Here is a 20,860-nt window from a genome sequence, read left to right on the forward strand (position 1 = left end):
AACAGGATTTCCTTTTTTATCCCCTCCCGCTTAACTGACTTTGAATCAACTCAGAAAATACAACACAAATTGATTATACCTTTAAACTTTTAAAGTACTCTGTGAATGGCTTCTGAAGTCAATCTGTATAACAAGGGCCAACTGGTTTGTTTGTGACTATTACTGCTAGGCAGTGGTTAGCAGTCCTTTTAGGAGCATGTGATATCTGGATTACTCTAAGAAATGATACCTGCAAGGATATCAAATAAGACTATGGACCTTTAATAACAGGTGTGAATTTTCCCCCTAAACACAAAGACCGTTTCCATGGGCCAGAGTATAGGTTTTAGGTATTGTGAATTATTGACTATTAAGTTAGGGTACCTGACAACTTAATCATTGGGGAATCAGGAACAAGAGTTGGGAACACTTAGAAAAATCAGGTACTAAATTCTTTAAATGTAAATGTAATTCTTTATATTATTCTTTAATCATTAAACTAAAAGTATTGGGAGTATCCTCTTTGCGCTCCAGCAGTACAGTGCCTACTACTCACAGAACTGTTAATTCTGACCAGAAGCTACTGATTTACTTGTGTATTTTGACAGCAAAGAATGCATTTTTTTATCCTTTTGGTAGTCTTAGTCCTTCTTCCTATAACTTAAGAGGGCTTGCAATTAAAATTTGGTCAGATTTATTTATGTATTAATTTATATGTAACATTACATGAATATTGGATGATATACGTGATATTAAACAAAATATCTATAAGAACCTACTGCATTCCAGGCACGCGGCCCTAGGTTCTAGAGGTACACTGATTAAATAAGTAAACACACACATACACATAGCCATGGTTTCTGCCTTCATGACATTTTTGTATTGGCTATCCAGAGGACTCTTAGTGGGGACTTTATAGAGAGACAAGATGCACCAAGATAAAATCAGGTTCTTTGGTAAGAATTTGGCTATAGACATTTAAAAAAAAAAAAAAAACTGTAACCTGAAAACAAGTACAACTTAAAAGGGCTTTGTCTTCAAATGACTGCCCAAACCTAAGCATTTATTTTTCTTACCACGAGATCCCATAAAAGTGAAGAAAAGGGAAGTGAGCTATGAGCAGATGAGATGTTTTTGGAAGATGGAAAGAAGAAAGTAGCCTACTTTTACCCACTTTCTTTACTTTGTGTTTTTTTATTTATTTTTATTTCAAGTTTTTATTTAAATTCTAGTTAGTTAATATATATGGTAAAATTGGTTTCAGGTATAGAGTTTGGTAATTTATCACTTACATATAACACCCAGTGCTCATCACAAGTGCCCTCCTTAATGCCCATCACCCACCTAGCCCATCCCCCCCAGCTCCCTCCATCAACCCTCAGTTTGTTCTCTGTAGTTGAAAGAGTCTCTTATGGTTTGCTTCCCTCTCTCTCTCTTTTTTCCCCTTCCCCTATGTTCATCCCTTTTGTTTCTTAAATTCCACATATTAGTGAAATCATATGGTATTTGTCTTTTCTGACTGACACATTTCCCTTAGCATAATACTCTAGCTCCTACTTTTAGACGTAAGAGGTTTCCAAGTAAACAAGGGTGTGGTGGTGAAGAAGACTGTTTGCCATGAAGCACCTTACAGAGACTTAAGACCCAGATGCCAGGTTCTGTGGAGCAGGAAGTGAGGAGAGCTTCAGATTGGCAGATTCATTCAACATTTGTTGACAGAGCAACTGCATCACTCTGTTTGTTCTCCTTGCCATTCCCTCCTCCTCTTTACCCCCTTACATACAGCAAGAGCAGCCCCACATTGATTTCTACCATTTCCCAGGTAGAAATCAAGAAGAAATCCAGTGAACTGCCTGAGCAAAACTCAAGAGATTCTGGAGATGCAGCACCCGCACGCTTACCGCTTAATGCTGACTTCCATCTGTTGTTTACCCTAAAGTGAAGGCTGCCAGCTCACAAGCTCCATTCATTCACAGATGTTGGAGACACTGCTAGTGTCCACTACAGCAGCATGGCTAAAAAGACCTACGTGGAAATTCTCACCAGCTACACAAATCCAGTCTGTAGTCAGTCTTAAATATGAATGAACAACAAAGGCCACAAACTATGAAGAATGCCAGCAGGAGGAACTAAAAAAAAACAAGAGAAATAAGTAGATCCTAAAAGTAAGAAGTTAATTCAAGAGCAGAAGGCTGCTCAGAAACCAAACAGTATGAAATGCTACATTCCTGGTCAGGTTTGACACATCCTGAAATGCCTAAGCCCCCATCCCCAGGGCAGCTTCCTTGCCCAATGCACAGATATTCTGTGTAAAATATTTTTTGAAAAATTAAAGTTATTAACTAAGCTTAAATGGAAAGCTCTGGGTACCAAAACCCGTAACACTGAAGCGCTTGGACAGGGATACCTGGACAAGATACGAGACTATAGAACCAGACTCAAGATCACAAACTTGCTGTAGGGATGAGTTAATTCTCCTAGCCAGGAAGTAAAATAACCTGATCTGAGACATTAAAATAACAGCTGACACAAAGCCTGTAAACTCCTTTCGGTCCAAAAAAAAGAAGTAAACGTGAAACTGACCCATGAGGAAACACATAGGAGCTCAGAGGATGATCCAGAGGTCATAATTGTGAAACAGAGGAAAAAGTTCAACACCATTAAAGATGCCAAGGAAAAGGGGAAAGATCTATAAGCTTTTGGAGGTTAAGAAATGAACTAGGTCATATACACAACAATAAGAGTTAAACTGCCCTTAGACTTCCCATCAGCAGTAGATTCTAGACTACAACTGTTCAATGCCTTTAAAGTAAATGGAGCAAAACCATTTGAAACTACAATTCTGTGCACATCTAAACCATCAATCAACTCCAAGTTCTCAGGAAACCTACTTTGCAATCTCCTTCTGAGAAAATTATTTAAAGATGTATCACTCAAGAAAACTGAGATTAATAAGAAAGTGGGACAAATGAGAAACAAGAAATAGTGGAGCTAACTCAGGAATCCAGGGCAAAGAAATCCCTGAATGACATTATGTGCAGAAAGCAATCTGTAAAAATTAAAACTGGAGACCATTTCCAGGAGGCTCCTTGAAGAAAATTTTTATTAAGAATAATGTCATGGATTCTAAGAAATATCCAGTGACTGATGAGTTATATGACATTAGTGACCGGGTAAGGAAAGGCTGTCTCTTTTTTCAACAATAAAAAGGAACAAACACTGAGAAAAACAGAAAAGCAAAACAAAAACAAAAAAACCTGTTAAGGAAAATCAAGTTTCAAGTATGATGCAAACAAAAATGTAACATTATTTTATTAATTGATACAGCCCATTCAACTATTAATGTAGGCACATTTTCCTCGGAGTGAACATGAACCCTGATAGTTCATCCCTAGAAAAGGAAATTTAACTTCTGCACATTATTTTTACCTGGTTCTGGAGTATTTATATATAATAATATTGTTAAGTGCCCCCTTACTGTTTTTCAATTTATAGAATAAACTCTCTTCCACATTGAATATTTATATATGTTTACATAATTAAATATAAATATTTTGTCCATGTCAAAATAAAGGTAAAACTGACCTATATGGAGGTGAAAGGCCTTGGACAGGGGAGAAGTGCAGGTAAGCACATGGATATTCTCTTCTAGAATGTTCAAAAGTTAAAATACCCTGTTCAAATTTTAGGACAAGCAATATAGGATTATGTATATTTAAATACAGAAGTATAAAGGGAGAAATAAAACTGTTGGCATTTGAAAGCAAAAGGATGTATATAAGGTGAGCTAAGATCTCTAATGAGGGGCGCCTGGGTGGCTCAGTCAGTTAAGCATCTGCCTTTGGCTCTGGTCACGATCCCAGGGTCCTGGGATCAAGTCTGGAATCAGGTTCCCTGCTCAACAGGGGAGCCTGCTTCTCCCTCTGCCTGCTGCTCCCCCTGCTTGTGCTCTCTCTCTCTCTCTCTCTTTGTGTCAAATAAATAAACTCTTTAAAAAAAATAATAAAATTCCCTAATTAGAGTTTTAACCACAGGTATTATCTTCAAATTTGGAAAGCAGCAGATAATATCTCCAATAAAGCAGTCAACATATAGAGGCAAATTATTTTTAAAAATTAGAGTGCTTTGAAGAACTAAGAAAATAAATATTTGAAAATAAGTTTGAGAAGGTGAATTGATAGTGTGGGCAGAAGGGATGTGAGGGGAAATGAATTATTGTGGCTATGTATCAAGCCCTTATTTATTTTAATTTTCATCATGTGCATGCATTAATTTGACATCCATTAAAATAGGAAAACATAAAAAACTGCTATTTAACGTCCCCTTCATTAAGTTGCAAGTAACCAGTTTTAGTGCCTTTCATAAATGGCATTTTAGCAGCCACATCTTCCAAACAACGATGGATCCACATAGAATGTAACAGCATTGGCTTCTCTTTTACCTTTTACTGAGTTCCTACTATATGACAGGTACCTACCAGGCTTTGGGAATATATGATTAGAATTCAACCCCTGCCCTTAGTGGGGGCTCTCAGAAGAACCCATCTCATTTCTTTTGTCCTGTTTCCTTTCAGGTCCTTCTGGTTGGCCCATTTCACACAGATGCTGACGAACACACTTTTATAGACCTCTGCCTCCACTTCTTAACTTTCAACCAAATGATTTCTCTAACATCTTCTTTAATTTACCCTCTTAATCTATGCAGAGGAAAGAGATTGCTGTAGGACCAGCAGTTGGGCAGGATGACATTTAATACCAAAGCCCAACAGTTTTACCTGCCCTGGTTTTCTTTGATATTACAAAGGACAGGGATGAGAATTGTCACAAAAGAGAAGGGAGACTACTGTCTGGGATGGCTGAGAGAAAGATCAGTTTCTTTCTCCCTTTCAACTAATGAAAGAGGCATGATTTAGGGTGTTAGATGTTACAGTTTATACGCCTTAGAGGGATTCTGAGAACTAATTTCTTCTTACAGTGGATATGGAATGGACATTGGCTATTTTAATCATCTGTGCAATTTAAATCTTAGGAAGAGATTGAGAGGACACAAATAACGTGTGTGTGTGTGTGTGTGTGTGTGTGTGTGTGTGTGGTCTGAGCTATCATGCTAATTCCTAATTTCTAAGAATATATGTTAAGCAAATTTTGGAAATCATCATGGTGAGAGACTAGCTTTTTCAGAGTTATAATTTCTGCCTAATATATAACTACTAAAAAATCGCCTTGATTCTAAAACAAGAGTTGTGATTAAAAGGAAGTTCTATAAAAAGAAAAGAAATGAAGTCTGTAAATCTAACATGATTATATCCAATAATATTTCTCCCTAAAATAATCCATAGCTGGAAATATTAGTCATTTAGTTACATCTGAAAGAGATTCCTATTCTTAAATCAGGAGAAACTAAATTAAAATCTGGGCTACATTTTTAAAAATAATCACACAAATTTTATATGTAATATATGCTTACAATTTTAACATAATGTTTTAAAAGTTTATAACTAAAGGTCATTTTAAGGGGAAACATTTATGTTTCAAAGTACATTTAGAAAAAGATTTGATATTGAAGATTTTAGTGCACTATTTTATCTCAGTAAGTTGTTCTTCAACATCCTTTTAAAATGCAGAATCATACTGCAGTGTTTTTGACCCATTTTATCCAGTGAATGAAAAGGTTGTTCTTACTTTTGGTTCAGTTTAACAGAATAACAGAATCTTCGGCCTAGGAGAGACTTCAGAAGGAAAAAAAAAAAAAATCTCTCCTTTCACACACTATTGAACAGAGAAGGAGACATGGGTGTTGAGGTCTGCCTGATTTCCCTGCCCTGAAGCCATTTTCTCTTTGTAGCTGGAAGAGCTTGGAACTCATCTTGTCCCTAGCTCCAGCCAGACCTTCTGAGTACTAGCATTTAGCAGTCCAGCTACTTGTTCTGTCTGCAGTCTAGACCCAGTCCTAGCAGTCTGGCTTCTAACATATTCCTGAGACCAGGCACTAGATTTTTGCCATGTTTTGGTTATGTCCCTGGATCCGATTCTGCTGCCCAAGTCCCTCTAGAACTAAAATTTTACCTTGCCCTCACCAATCCCTGTCCAGAAATTAGAAGCTGAATCTCTAGATACTGACTTCCCTGATGCCATTACAGATATTACCCCTTCTATATCATCCTTCTTCATACATCGTGGTACTAGTAAATCTAGTTCTTATTTCTATTCTGGATTTAATAGTTATTGCCTGTAACCATCCTTGAGTGTTTTGTTCTACCAAGTTGAACTTCTGTAGTTAGGTTGTTTTTGTTTTTGTGTGGTTTTTTTTTTTCCCCTTTAAGCACCTGTTCCATGCCAAAGGGCAGATTAATTTTAATCCTAGTAAATCTTCTGAGTCTGAGATACTAGTATATACTTTTCCTAGGGCTGCCATAACAAGATACCAGAGACTCGATGGCCTAAACAACAGAACCTTATTTTCCTCATAGTTGTGGAGGCTAGAACTCCAACATCAAAATATTGGCAGGGTTGGTTTCTTCTGAGATCCATGAGAGAGGGATATGTTCCTGGCCTATCTCCATGGCTTGTAGATGGCCATCTCCTCCCTGAGTCTTCACATTGCCTTTCTTCTGTAAATGTGTCCAAATTTCCTCGTCTTATAAGGATGCCAGTCATATTGGATTAGAAATTAGCCTAACGACTTCATTTTAATGTTTTTTTTAATATTTTATTTATTTGAGAGAGTGAGGGGTGAGGAGAGAGGGAGTGGGACAAGCAGACTCCCCCCTGAGCGCAGGGCCCACCTCAGGGCTCAGTCCCACCACCCTGAGATCATGACCTGAGCCGAAATCAAGAGTCAGGCGCTTAACCTACTAAACCACCCAGTCGCCCCAGGACCTCATTTTAATTTAATTATCTCTTTAAAGTCCCTATCTCCAAACATGATTACATTCTCACTTGGGCTGAGGACTTTAACATATGAATGGGGGTCACAATTAAGTTCATAACAGTTAACATTCATAGTAGGAAAGAGACCAGGTCTTCTGTATACTTGTGTACATACATGATAAATATTAATGTTTGGCATTTGTCTCCATTGTTTTTCATACATAAAAAACATAAGATCCTTAAGAATCTTATTGAGGAGGCACCTGGCTGGCTCAGTTGACTAAGCATCCAACTCTTGGTTTCAGCTCAGGTCATGATCGCAAGGTCCTGGGATCGAGCCCTGTGTAGGACTCTGTGCACAGTGGGGAGTCTGCTTTGGGATTCTCTCTCTCCCTCTGCCCCTCCCCACAATGAGATACAGTGTTCTGGGAATGGTAAGCCTACAGACTTGTGGAAGAAAATGAGCCTACAGGTCTTGGGAACAATTTTAATCCCAGTTCTTTCAAGAATTGAGTTACGTTGGGCTAGACAATAAGAAGGATGGATTATATGAGTGGTCCTCATCCTTGCACATACTTTAGAATCCTCTTTAAAAATTAAGTGTCAGAGCAGCACCAAAAGGGATTCTGATTTAGTCATTGTGGAGCCATGCCCCAATTTATTTTAATGTGTGTGGCTAAATTGAGAACTACAGGACTAGTTGAGTACACTTTATAATCACTTGAGAAGCTTCCTATAAATGATATCAGTAGTTAAGCCCCACACACCGAGATTCTGATTTAATTGTTCTGGGTTATGGCCTGAGCATTGTTCATTGTTTCTTAAGGATTTCTTATGCTAATTCCAGTGTAGTGTCAAGATTATGAATGGCAGAGCTTGACATTCTTTATTCAAGGACTTTTCCAGATCTCAGCCCTGACCCTTTATCAATTATGAAGTGCTGGTTCTTCCAAGAGAATTTTAATTTTGTATCATAATATGAGAATCCCATTTAAAAAAAAAAAGTTGCTTATTTTATATGGGCGCACATTTGACTGGAAAAAGCATCCAAAATTATACAACTTGTGATCTGAAATGACTCAACTTATGTTTTGGGGACAGAATTAAAAGTTGTATGTATCCAGATACATTTTTAGGACTCTGACCCAAGTACTTTAAATATATTTTCTGACAGACTAACAAGTGTGAATTCTGTGGGCTGACTGTAGTGCTTAGGAGCCCACAAATGAGAGAGGGATTGAAGAGAAGAGTGACGTTGCAAATGGCTAGGACAGAAACCAGAAGCCATGCCTTTGTAGAGACAATAGATAGGAAAGTAATTCTCAGAGTCTAGAATATTCTGCAAATGTGAGTAATTATTACTGTCCTAATGGTTGTCCCAGTTGGATTAGTGGTAAAACTCTTACAGATGGGGTCATTTCATAGAGAATGAAATCCAAAATCCAAGCCAAGCCTGTCAGTCCTCAGTGTAGCACCTTTTTATCCTCACAGACTCACCTTCTCTAACACTGTGCTCTTCTTGATTATCATCTATACCCTGCCCTTCACGCACACCATATACTTTTCCATCTCTGTCCTTTGACATTTGATGTTCCACCATTTTAAATGCCTTCCTTTCTCTAGTCATGATTTAAAACTAAGACCAAATTTCACTTCCTCTACTGTTCTCTTGAACTATCTAATTTTATTTTTAATGTTTGCATTCTTGTGCTTTTCCCGAAGGAAATTGATTGTAAGTTTATTTTTTTTAATTTTTGTTGTTATGTTAATCACCATACATTACATCATTAGTTTTTGATGTAGTGTTCCCTGATTCATTGTTTGCGTATAACACCCAGTGCTCCATGGAGAACATGCCCTCTCTAATACCCATCACCAGGCTAACCCATCCTCCCACTCCCCTCCCCTCTAGAACCCTCAGTTTGTTTTTCAGAGTCCATAGTCTCTCATGGTTCGTCTCCCCCTCCGATTTCCCCCCTTCATTCTTCCCCTCCTGCTATCTTCTTCTTCTTCTTTTTTTTTTTTAACATATATTGTATTATTTGTTTCAGAGGTACAGATCGGTGTTATGCTGATTGTAAGTTTAAGTAAAGACATGTTTCTGCATTTATATAGTGCTTTATGCTTGGAGTAATAGTTTATAGTTACATACATAGAAATGTAGTTGTTGGATTAAGTTGTGCACTACTAGATCTGTCTCTATTTTTAAATTTCTGGAGCTAAGTACAAAAGTAAGAAACTAATAAATTGTATATTTGAATAGAGAGAAAACATGTACCCAAAAGTATAGTTAAGGATAATTGAGTTTAAAAAAGGGTAACTTTTCCTGTCTTCTAATTCTTGGTACATCCCTTTAGTTTATTGATTTAATGATTGTTCATTTGGTAAAAGTATTTCAGTCAATAGGTACCTGTTCACTGGATGGCAGGAAATTATTTACTTTGTTTCTGTTCTCAGAATTCTATTTCCTTAATTATTTCTAGTAATTTGGACATTACTTAATTCTTTGAACTATAAAAAGGAAACCACAATATTATTACCACTAGATATTAACTTAGTGTATATTTTAATGAAAGAAAAAATTCAGTTATCCACAGAAGAAATTGTAGTGTGAATTACAGTAAAGAATTGCCATTAGATTTAAAAGAGAACATCAGCAATAGTAATGAAAAACAAAAACAGTTAAAGGAGAACTAATAGCTGAGTGATCAGAGAGGAAAGAGCTGAAAATTTAATTGGTATAATCCCCCAAAATTCTAAATTAGAGAGAGAACAGTTTCTTTGGGAAGCCATGAATTAGGTTAGAGATTAAGAACCTTTGGGAAACCATGAGGTACATTAAGTATCATCATCCAAGACTTTGTACTTTTCAATGAGTTAGGGTGCTTGGGATAGTGATTGGAATTGCTCAAACTCAATCTAGATGGCTGGAATCAAAATTACCTAAGAAATTGTAGCCCAATTATTGAGTAAACTGTCAAATTTATTTACTAGCCAGAATCCTTACCTCTAACTGACCTATTTGTGTTTAGTTTATAAAATATGATTGAATCTCACAGAGTATCTTGACAGAATAAACTCTTTATGATGGATATGGGTAAATGTTTATTATTATGGCAGTGTTTATAATGTAAAAATTGGAAGCTAGCTCAATTTTCTGATTAAAGGCACTGTTTAAAGGAGTACTATGTAGCCATAAAACTTCTATTATATATTCTCATGTTTACTGATAAAAATATATTTGTGATGGCTGAAAGGTATTGCTAATTGTATATATACTATATTGAATGTTTTTAAAAAATATTTATATATGTATGCAAAAAAGGAACTGAAAGGAAATGTTGATTATACTTAGATCTAAATGGTAAAATAAGATGCATTCTTCATTTTCTGTCTTCCTTATGTTTTAAACTCCTACCATAAACATACTCCTTTGTACTAATATAATTTGGGTTTTCTATTTACTCTTTATTTCTTTGCTTTTCTTTTTTTCATTTTCATGCCTTCTATTAGATTATTAGTTATTTTCTTTTTTTAAGATTTTATTTATTTGAGAGAGAGAAAGAGAGAGAGAGAGCATGAGAGGGGGTTGGGTGAGAGGGAGAAGCAGACTCCCTGCTGAGCAGGGAGCCCGATGCTAGACTCGATCCCAGGACTCCAGGATCATGACCTGAGCTGAAGGCAGTCGCTTAACCAACTGAGCCACCCAGGCGCCCTTATTAATTATTTTCTGAGCCTATTCATTTATTTTAGAGCTTAGGACACTGTATCTTTTTTTTCTATCATTTAATGCAAACCTTAGGTTTTCAGTGCAATACTTAGTTTTACAGTTTTTTAGCAAAATCTAAAAGTCCTCTAGAGCCCTCTATGAAGGAGGACCTTGGCATGCTTTAACTTTCTTCCAGAATTTATTGTTTGCTTTCTATCCTCAATATTACTATTATCTGGAACAGGCCCAGCTTGTTTTTGAACAGTCACGTAAATAAATGTTAATATTATTTTTATAGTTAATACTTAGATTTACCAACATGTTTAACACGATTTACTGATTTCATTGTTTATAGTTACTTCCTATATCTCCCTTTTTTCCTGCCTTCATTTTTCTTTTTGTTAGAATATATCTTTTATTAATTCTTTCCGTGAGAGTCTAACAGTAGTAAAATACCATTAGTTTATCATTTTTTGAATGATATTTCAGCTGAGTGTATAGCAGAGGCTCTTTCTCTTCCACAATTTCCTGTGCTTTGTAAATAACAGGGGTGCAGCACCGTTCAGGCAGCAGTCCTGGGAGGTTGACTGGAGTTGCTTGGAGCCCTGTTAACTGGGGGAGCTTTGGTCAGGGGCTGAGTGTTCTCTCCTAGTAGGACAGGGTATCACGGTGGCAGTCACCTCTACCCGGTGCTGGTCTCCCTGTCAGCAGATCCGACAGCTTCAACCACTCACCTCTGTGGTTTCTGTAGATTTCAGCTCTGCACTTGTCTTATTTATGCTTTGTAACGTAGTATTTATTGTTTGAAATAAATACTGTACTGTGTTTAGGTAGAGGGAGGATTTTATGTGTGTTTTACTATGGACCTGGAGCACACGTATCATTTTTAAAAAGACATTTTTAAAAATTAATTGAGGAAGGAATAAACAAACCAGTAGTACTGTGGTCCTTTAGTCATAATAGAAACCAGGGAAAATACTGCCCTTTATGTGATTTTGTTGGAAATTTAATTGAGGTAGCACTTAGGGAGTCTCCTATTCTGGGAAATCACTGGTTCTGATTTGTTTTAATTCTTGAAAGGTTTCAAAAGTACTTCTAACAAAACAACAACAAAAAAAGACAAAAAATGGATACAAATAAATAGAAAAGGGAAATGGGGTATAAAATAATGAAGTAGAAGTGCAAGTTTCTATATAGCATTTAGTTAATTAGCTTGTACATCATTTAAGTGATCTTCCCTCTCTCCTTGACTTTGTGCTTTCTTTAATAACTTGCTGTTTGAAGTCTCATCATATGTGGCCTAATGTTTCTACTTGGCCTTTTTATTGGTTGTTTTCTTAGTGAAGAAATAGCTCATGTCCGTGATTGTAAGAAGCTAGGTATTTGGGCCGCAGGATAATAAAAAAGTCATCGTTACTCACTAGATAGCATTACTTGAATTGTATCCTATAAAGACAAATAAATAGATACCTTTAATGGCTTTAAAACACACTTTAAAACACACCCTTGAAATGGTCAACTGTTGATTATCCTTTAAATATATCAGCACCATGAAAAGCACTCAGTTTCATATTGTCCTACTTTGCTAGGTCTCTATAGAAAATGTGTAGGATCAGTCAGAGGGTATGAATTGGAGAAACCTTCTGTGGTCGGTGAGTCAGGTTTACAGAGTAATCGCTATCCTTAATCCCGACCTACCTTTACCTTCTATTTCTCTCTTTAATCTCCCTTTCATCACCCCACTCATCTTTTCCCCTCATCTCCTAAAAAGATACTCTCTGAAGTGTTCCCTACCTCACCCTGGCCCATATCCTACTCTCTGACATTTTGGTATATGTGCTATTCTGATACCTAGTATCTACTCATTTCTCCATGTGGTTGATTCAGGGTCTGGGAGACCTAGGTCTCCCTAGCTTAGAAGATAGTACAGATCAAGGCAGGTTGTACTGACCAGTTCTCCTTGAAAGATCCTTTTCATACATGCTTGTCCTCTAACACACTTTGAGACAAAGAATAGCAACATTCATAGGGTGCTTACATTCATTTATATTGTAAATGCTTTCATTACCACAACTTGACATATCTGTATGTCAGAATTTCAGAGTGCTTTGATAGCAACAAATTCTTTGAGTATTTTTATTCTTTCAAACTTTCTCAAGCTAGGCATTTTATAGCCAGGGTGTGTTCTACTATGCAATACAGCCTTGTAGGAAACCTGTAAATCCTGATACAAGATAGGTTGCAGCCTTATGACTCAGGAAATTGCAGGTATGAAAGTAGCTCTCAATCCTCAGAAAAAAACATTAATTAAATATATTAATTTCCCAAATCCTAATACAGTTCATCTTTAGGATGGCGTTACATCCCGATGAAACCATCATAAGTTGAAAATATTAACTTGAGGGGCGCCTGGGTGCCTCAGTCATTAAGCGTCTGTCTTCAGCTCAGTTCGTGATCCCAGGGTCCTGGGATCGAGCCCTGCATCAGGCTCCCTGCTCCACAGGAAGCCTGCTTCTCCCTCTCTCACTCGCCCTGCTTGTGTTCCCTCTCTCGCTGTGTCTCTCTCTGTCAAATAAATAAATAAAATCTTAAAAAAAAAATTAAGTTGAAAATGCATTTAATACTTAATCTACTGAACATCATAGCTTAGCCTAGTCTACCTTAAACATGCTCAGAAAGCCTATAGTTGGGCAAAATCATCTAACACAAAGCCTGTTTTATAATAAAGTCTTGAATATCTTACTTAATTGAATACTGTACTAAAATAAAGGCAGAATGATTGGGTACAGAATGGCAGTAAGTGTATTCATTGTTTACACTGGTGATCACATGGCTGACTGGGAGCTGTGGTTCAGTACCACTGCCTAGCATCAGGATAGGATATCATACCTCATATTGTTCGCCCAGGAAAAGATCAAAATTCAAACTATAGTTCCTATTGAATGCAAATTGCTTTCATACCATCATAAAGTTGAAAAATTATAAGTCAAACCATTGTTAAGTCAAGGACCACCTGTATTTTATTCATTCTCATGTCTTTAGAGCTAACCTTTTTTTTTTTGTTACCCCACAAAGCTCCCCTAGTTGTATTTTGAAAATTGGTTTATTCTGTGTCCAGATATACACAATTAGAATTTCCCAGAATATGTCATTTGGACTTTGTGTTTTGTTTATGTTTGTTTGTTTTACTTTAGCTTAGGATCCTTCAGAACAGTTGCTTCAGTGTGATTATGTAGAACTGAATAAATGGAAGACCTCGATCCAGAAGCAAATCCATGTGGGTCAGGAAGGAGATAGCTGAGCTGGTGCTTTGTGACAGCAGAATCACAGATAGCCCAGCGACAGAGCAGGACATGGAACAGTGCCTTTTATTACAGAAACCACCCAAACGAACAACATGGTCCTCAAAATCAACTCTGAATTTATAAAACAGAATCCAGTACTTCCCTCCCTTTTTCTTACAATATCTTAACAAATAAAATAAATAGTATTAATAATGCAGCTCTCCAACTAGTATTTCTGCAAAGCAATAATAGTTTTAATAAGTGTGCTGCCAAAATAAGTGTGTTCAAATAAGTTTGGCCAGTGCTAACTTTGGCCAGAATTTCTTTAAAGACTTCTCACCACCTTTAAAGGTAATGTGCATTGTGATTATTCTAGAAAATAATACAATACACAATGTGTCCTGAATACATTTGATCAGGGTACCTTTCATTCTAAACCATCCCTTAATATCTCTATAAACTGGTGTTCTGAGGTCAAGGCAAGGCCAAGCCATGCTAGAGTCTCATGAAGGACCTCAGCCTATAGCATCCTGTGCATTTTACTTGGTGTAGATTCATTTGCCTCAATCATGAACAGTCTTGTACTAGAAGCTAGGTACAAGTTAGTTCCCATACTTAAGGATGTTGTGATCTAAAGCAAGATTAGCCTTTTTACTGTGATTTTTTAATTCAAATTCTTACTCTTCCATGGACTAGATATGTCACTTATCATATCTAAGCCTCAGGTTCTTTATCTGTAGTATGGGAATAATAATAGCTCTTAAACCTTCAAGGAAGAGACCTGGTGTAGCTCTTTTTTCTCTTTACTCTAGAGTGCAGTATATCCAATATTCAGAATTTTTGCTAGATGAAAGAAATTATGAATGCATGCAGGGCAGGGGTCAACAAAACTTTTGAGAAATAATAGAAAAAAGTCCAATATGGAACTCTCCTATTAAGACCTGAAGGGAAGTGAAAAACTATGAAGAGAACCACACGGATTCTTTAGTCAATGAAAATGTCTCAGAAGAGGTACCTTGAACCTGAACTTATATTTATGCCATAACTTTTCACAAATACTGTATTTTGCTACTGGTTGCAAAGATTAAGAACCTTGATTTTACTAAGATGATATTGAGTTTGCACATGTATAGACTGAAAGACAATATATTTACCCTCTTTAACCCAGAGTTTGTACTGCCCTTGATGCCAAAATATTAATACAATGCAGTGTGGCTCACGAGATGGCAGATAAGGCATTCAATACAGTGGCAACACGTTATTTCTACCTGGACAGTCTTCAGTTTGTAGTCCCACAGAGAATCAGATGCTTTATTTACATCCCATCAAGAGTTTATAATCTAGATATCCCCATTACTTAAAATTACTTGGTATATTTATCTCTGTGGAGGTATATCTTGTTTTTTTATAAGATATGATTGTGACCAGCAGAGCACATTATATAGACGAGCCAGCTATAGATGAGCAGAGATGTTTTTTAACTTTTTTAAGTATTTGAGGAGAGTTAGGAAATAATATATATATTTACTGTATAGTATTTCAGTGCCACTCTCCTTAATATGTATTATATGGAACTTAGAAATTCAATACAGTATTATTACTTCAAAGTGCACTTGTAAGAGATTTGTGATTTGAAATCAGAGTGTTTTTTTTTTTTGCATCAGTTGCTAGGACTGTGGAGGAGAAAACCCCATAATTTCCAGGGTACTGTATGTGATTAATATTTCAACATTAATGGTATTGTCACTTGATTGTAGTAAGTTTTATCTGTACTTTCTGGCTTTTCTATTAGTACTGAAGTTTAATTAGAAAATAAAAATTTGGTGAAGTGGAAACCTTAGGTTGGTAATTTAGGAATTCAGTTTCTAGGCAAGTCAGTCTTGGTATATACTCCTGTGTCTGTTTTTATAAATGGTTGATTCTCTTATAATGCTGTTTATCCTGGTCACTTCTCAGATTTGTTTTGAAGCACATGAATATGCTTTAGGAAGTGTGAAATACATGCATATACCTTATTTTTACGTATTACAACATTCCCTGTATTAAAATTCAAAAAGTAATAACTTGCAGAGTAATATGCTTAAATTAAAATACATATACCTGTTTGTTTTTATGAAGGGACTATGTTATGATGGAGGAAAAATACAACTCCCTTCTTTTCCTCATAAATTAGGAGTTTGCATTCCATCTGAAAGAAGGTACAGCTCTTCACAGTCTGGAAATGTGCCAGGTCACATATAGTAGAGGACAAATCCATATATATATATATAATTTAAAAATATATGTGTTTAATATATATATAATATATATATTTAAAAGTATTTGCCTCCACTAGGAAAATACAGCAGTAGGAAGAGGGAAGCTACCTTTAATAGTTTATGTAAATAGGAGAGAAATAATATATAAAGAATATGTACATATGTTCAAAGATAGGCTAATTTCAAATATTTCTTCAGGAAGAAACAACAATTTTTTCTTCACAAATCAAAGATATAATAATAAGAAACTCTCTCATTTAGTAGATTTTAATAGTACTAAACAAAAGCAGAAGAGTTATGTTTTAGGAAATCATCCTATGGGCTAATGGCCATTTTGTTGACATAAAAATCCTTTATTTAGCCCTCTCCACAAATAAGCTCACAGCAGGAGAAAGGCCACTAGTTAGAGCAATTTGGAGGATAAGTAAACAGAAGGAATGGCTAGGAGCATAGTGTCATCTGGCAGAGAGCTTATTTCCTGAATCCTGTGGATCTGGTTAAAACCCAACAGAGATGCCAATATGCTTCTCCTCAGTAAATGCTACCAGTCTCCACACCAACAGGCCCACTGAGGATTATGTGGTATTTTATCCAAGCGATCCTTTGCATAGCTGCACAGTGCCTGCAATGACCTGAGTCAGTCATGCAAAGAGACTTTCTTATGCTTACACCAATATTTTCTTTTAGTTTCCATTTTCTGCTGCTCCTGACCCACGGGTTGGTGCTATTGTTCAATGATGTAAGCGGAGTGGTGGAGGAGGCACTTTGTGCTCCTCTTTAGATAAGATCTTGAATTTGTTTAAAACCAAGGCTGAAAATCCCCAGGCTGAATTTCTTTGCAAGGTTGCTGTCATGTGTGCACCTGGGATACCCGTCTCTTCAGAAGGGTGGGGAGAAGTGAGGTCCATTGATTCCGAAGAGGGAACAGTCAAGGTCCGAGGAGCAGGTACTGGTAAGCAACAATGAGTTTGGGGCATGGGAATTCCACTTCATTATTTTTAGGAGTTGGACAGAAACCTATATTTAACATTCCCTCTGTATCTATTTTTCCAGTGTAAATAATACCATTCTGTGTGTGTCAGGTGTGGAATGATTTTGTTCCAGTTTTTCAGCAGAGCAAAGTTTCCAACTACTAACTTTATCTTTGTTCTTTTTCTCTGAAAAGAGATGATTAGATTTGCAATGTAGCCCTAAAGATTGTAAGATGGTTAATCACATTCGTGATTTATTTTCTTGTGTAATAGCCAACCCAAAAAGATGTAAAGATTAGACCGTCAATATTCTCTGAAAATAAGGAAAAGCAATAGCAAGTTGTCTAATTGTGCAGGAGTTTTGTTTTGTAGTAGTGTATTCCATGCTTTGCTACCTCATCCTAATACAAAGAGTCAGAAATACTTGACAAATTAGAGTCATCATTAGTGGGTAGTTCAGTCCAAAAATAGGAAGTTTGTGTCACTTTTTCAAAATAATGGATCCTGGGTTCTTGAAAAGGGCTGAAACCCTTCCACACAGGCCTTGACCTGGACCATAGTAGCACAAGGTCAAATGGTGTATGTGAAGCGAGCTCAAAATTGCAATTGATGTTAGGCTTTATGTGTTCTCTCCCCAGGGAAATCAGTCTGCTGGTCTTTGAAAGGCTGTGGAATCACAGCTGAGTGGGAGGCTATGAAATATATAACCCCAAGGTGGGATATGTGTGGTTCAAAATGGACAGAGTGATAGAAATGCTTTAAATAAGTAAATATTGTTAATATAAATTTCTGATTTGACAAGATAAAAATGGAAGGGTTTTCTTTTTCTACGTATATGTGGATAGTGTCCTCAGTGACTGACACTTGTTACTCTATGCATAGGATCTCAGCGTATGTGGTACCCAGAAATAAGTGAAAAGGTATTTTAAAATAAAGTCAATATCAGCACCTTCTCCTATTGATTCTGTATTTTAACTCTAGTTATGAAAGCTACGTATACCATTTCAGAGACCTTATTTTGTTTACCAAGTATCTTTTGTTAGAAACACAATTTGTTACCATTTGATTAATTTCCTCATATGGAGGCACTTTAGGGAATCAAGATAATTATACCAAATTAATACAAATTCATGACATGGAATGAGAGTAAAATATTAAATAGCATTCAAAATGACTTTTAATCTGAAATAAATTCATACCAGTTAATGAGAAAAAAAGAAATAGGAGAAAATGAAAAAAAACCTCAAAACTCAGATACAATAATAGTCAAATACAGTGAATTAAGATATTTTAATTCAGTTGGCTTAGCCTACATAGGTCTATAAAGTCTGTAGATTTTTACATTTCAGTCAAACAAAATTATATGGTATCACTTGGACCTAGGGGAAATTGGTAAATTGGTTGTTGAAAGTTTGACTCTCCTTCCATCGATTATCTTCAGTATATTTGCTGGGCCAGCAGATCAGTCTCTAGACCATGACATTTGTATGTATTCTTTATGACAGTGCCATAGTGAAAGAAATGTAAACTCAGCAAGGATACGAGTTCAGCCCCATAAACAGCTCTGGAAAATCCTCACTGGCTTCAAATGTAGGAAATAAAGGTAGATTATTGTAGGCCCCTGCATCACCATGGTTTTCCACACCAAGTCACTAGCACCTTAACTTTGAGGTAATCCATCAAAATAATTGCAGTAACTCCTATGTACCATGGTGTAGTGAAAACCTTTTGCATGGACGTTCAAGTCAGACAAAGTCAAGTCCAAATTTCAACTCTCCTCCTTATAAACCATGTGAGTTAATTAGCGTTTCTGACCTTCATCAGTAATATGGGGCAAGTAATACTAATTTTGCCATATACCTATGAGAATTACATGAAGTAAGTAAAATTAACACAGTGCAATATTTGGCACATAACAATCATTCAGATGATATTTCTTAATCTTTCTCTTTTCCCAGCAACAATTTGGCCAATCTTTAACTTAAGCCAGTTTAAGCATACTTGTTTGGGGTAAAGAAAAAGCAAAGATTCTAAATAGAGGCTAAAGACATGTTTTCTTAAGGGGTTGAAAACATTCAGATTTGCTGATTTGTGTGAGGCTGATGTTTTACAGTTGATTTGGTGATGATGGTGAGATGATCCATGGCTCAGTATTAATATTTTTCTTATCAGATAATTATTTTTGACAGGTATATATAATTTAATTAAACACAGTACATTTAGTTTAAATAAATGAAAGATGGTTCAGTTCTTCTATTATCATTTGATCATTTAATCTTCTAAAACAAACTAGAAACAGTCTGCCTCTACTTTTCAATAATATTCCCCAGTGATTAGAGAACTGTATCATTGTTCATTGTTGTCTCTGGAAACTGAATGATGTACCGTGATAAAAATGAAATTTCAAGAGTGACATAATTTCAAATCAACTAATTTTGTTGTTATTGTCACTGTTGTTCTGTAATACATGATAAGGGGTCGATAGAATAAATGTAGTGACCTAGCAGAGAATAATGATTCTGTGTCTTAGTGAGAAAAATCTGTAAGTTGTGAAAAAGACTGAGTTGTGACTCTACAATCATCAAAAAACTGCATCTTTTAAAATGCTGAATATAGTATGACCCACCCACCCCCTTCCAACTCCCTGGCAAAACATATTTGGAGTTGTCCTTTTGCCCCCTGGAGATGAGCCACTATTAGCACTAGGCTGGCCATCCCAGAACACTTTTGTCTGTGTTCTCAACAATGACTCCTGTACTCCTGGTTGATGCCTCCTGGTGCCAGTTGTTGTCATTGAGCTGAGTAAGATCTCTCAGGGAAACTGCAGGGGAAATGATCTGTTACACAGAGCTTGGCAGGTCCGTTGCCAGTGACTAATAATGGGACCAAATCATTTCAGGTGAGTTTTCTGTGGTCCACAAGCCAGCAGGGGTCTGCTTGACTTTGTTACCTTAGCCCATGGATATCTCAGTGCAGTGTCCCTGGGGGGATAATAGGAGGAGCTCTTCAAGCATATGCCTGAGTCTTTTGTGCTAGTTTTAAGGGACCACAGCATCTCATTTCGTTTCGTTTTGTGTCTCTGCCTATGGGAAGGTAACATCTTCTGTGCATTGTTTCAGGAAATGGTTAATTACAGACCTACCCGAGCTTTGGTGTTTGCTACAGTGGGAACCTCTTTAGTATAGCACAGAGCACTATAGATTAATGCGGTAATCAATGAGAATCTGTACACTGCAGAAATCTGTTTTGATGACACCAGCACTTATGGCCTTGTTTAGTGTCACCGTTGTATAATGTTGGACACTGCAGGCTTTTTTTGTTTGTTTGTTTTGTTTTGATTTAGAATGCAAGGACCACAGGGAATTTTAAAATTTCTTTTGCATTTTTGGTGGATTTTTTATTGTGTTGTGGATTTGCTGCCTTTGCTGGCTAGAATTTAGTGATTTGATGCCAGTAGCTTTTATTTAACTACTCTGATGCTGCTGTTATGTTTGCTGGGTTTCTGCAGTTTCTCCAACTTCATACGTTGCACTCAGGAGCAGGTAAACTAAGCTATATTAATCTTATACATTAATGTAAAATTAATGGAATATATTGTCTAATTATCCCAAGAGTAAGGTATTAAAATACTTCCTTTAGAGCCTATCAATATAGAATAAGGAATAGTTTGCTTTTAACATGGCAGTTACACAAATATATCATCATTTTAGAATACAGTGGTGATCATTGAGTTGCATTATATGAAGTTATTTTCATGTTTCATGTTTTAAGTGACTACCTGAAGAGTACA

The 20,860-nt window shown here is 36.4% G+C and overlaps 1 protein-coding gene across 49 annotated transcripts in view; it reads left to right on the top strand.

The window, feature by feature from the left end:
• RIMS1 (regulating synaptic membrane exocytosis 1) overlaps nucleotides 1-20,860 on the top strand; it is a 487,750-nt gene that overhangs the window by 277,476 nt on the left and 189,414 nt on the right. For 8 of the 49 annotated variants that reach the window (XM_025890659.2, XM_025890653.2, XM_025890691.2 and 5 more), the window contains exon 1: nucleotides 16,734-17,051. The exons of 30 other annotated variants lie outside the window; for them this stretch is intronic. In XM_025890659.2, the coding sequence (XP_025746444.1) occupies nucleotides 16,952-17,051 (100 nt within the window). In that variant the 5' untranslated portion in view covers nucleotides 16,734-16,951. Of the gene's footprint in view, nucleotides 1-16,732; nucleotides 17,052-20,860 lie in introns of those variants that run through there. 11 more of the 49 variants (XM_025890664.2, XM_025890669.2, XM_025890666.2 and 8 more) reach the window with 2 other exon arrangements.

The sequence above is a fragment of the Callorhinus ursinus genome, unplaced genomic scaffold, assembly GCF_003265705.2.
Source record: "Callorhinus ursinus isolate GAN/ISIS: 27379988/994484 unplaced genomic scaffold, GSC_fseal_2.0 scaffold22, whole genome shotgun sequence".
Taxonomy (NCBI): domain Eukaryota; kingdom Metazoa; phylum Chordata; class Mammalia; order Carnivora; family Otariidae; genus Callorhinus; species Callorhinus ursinus.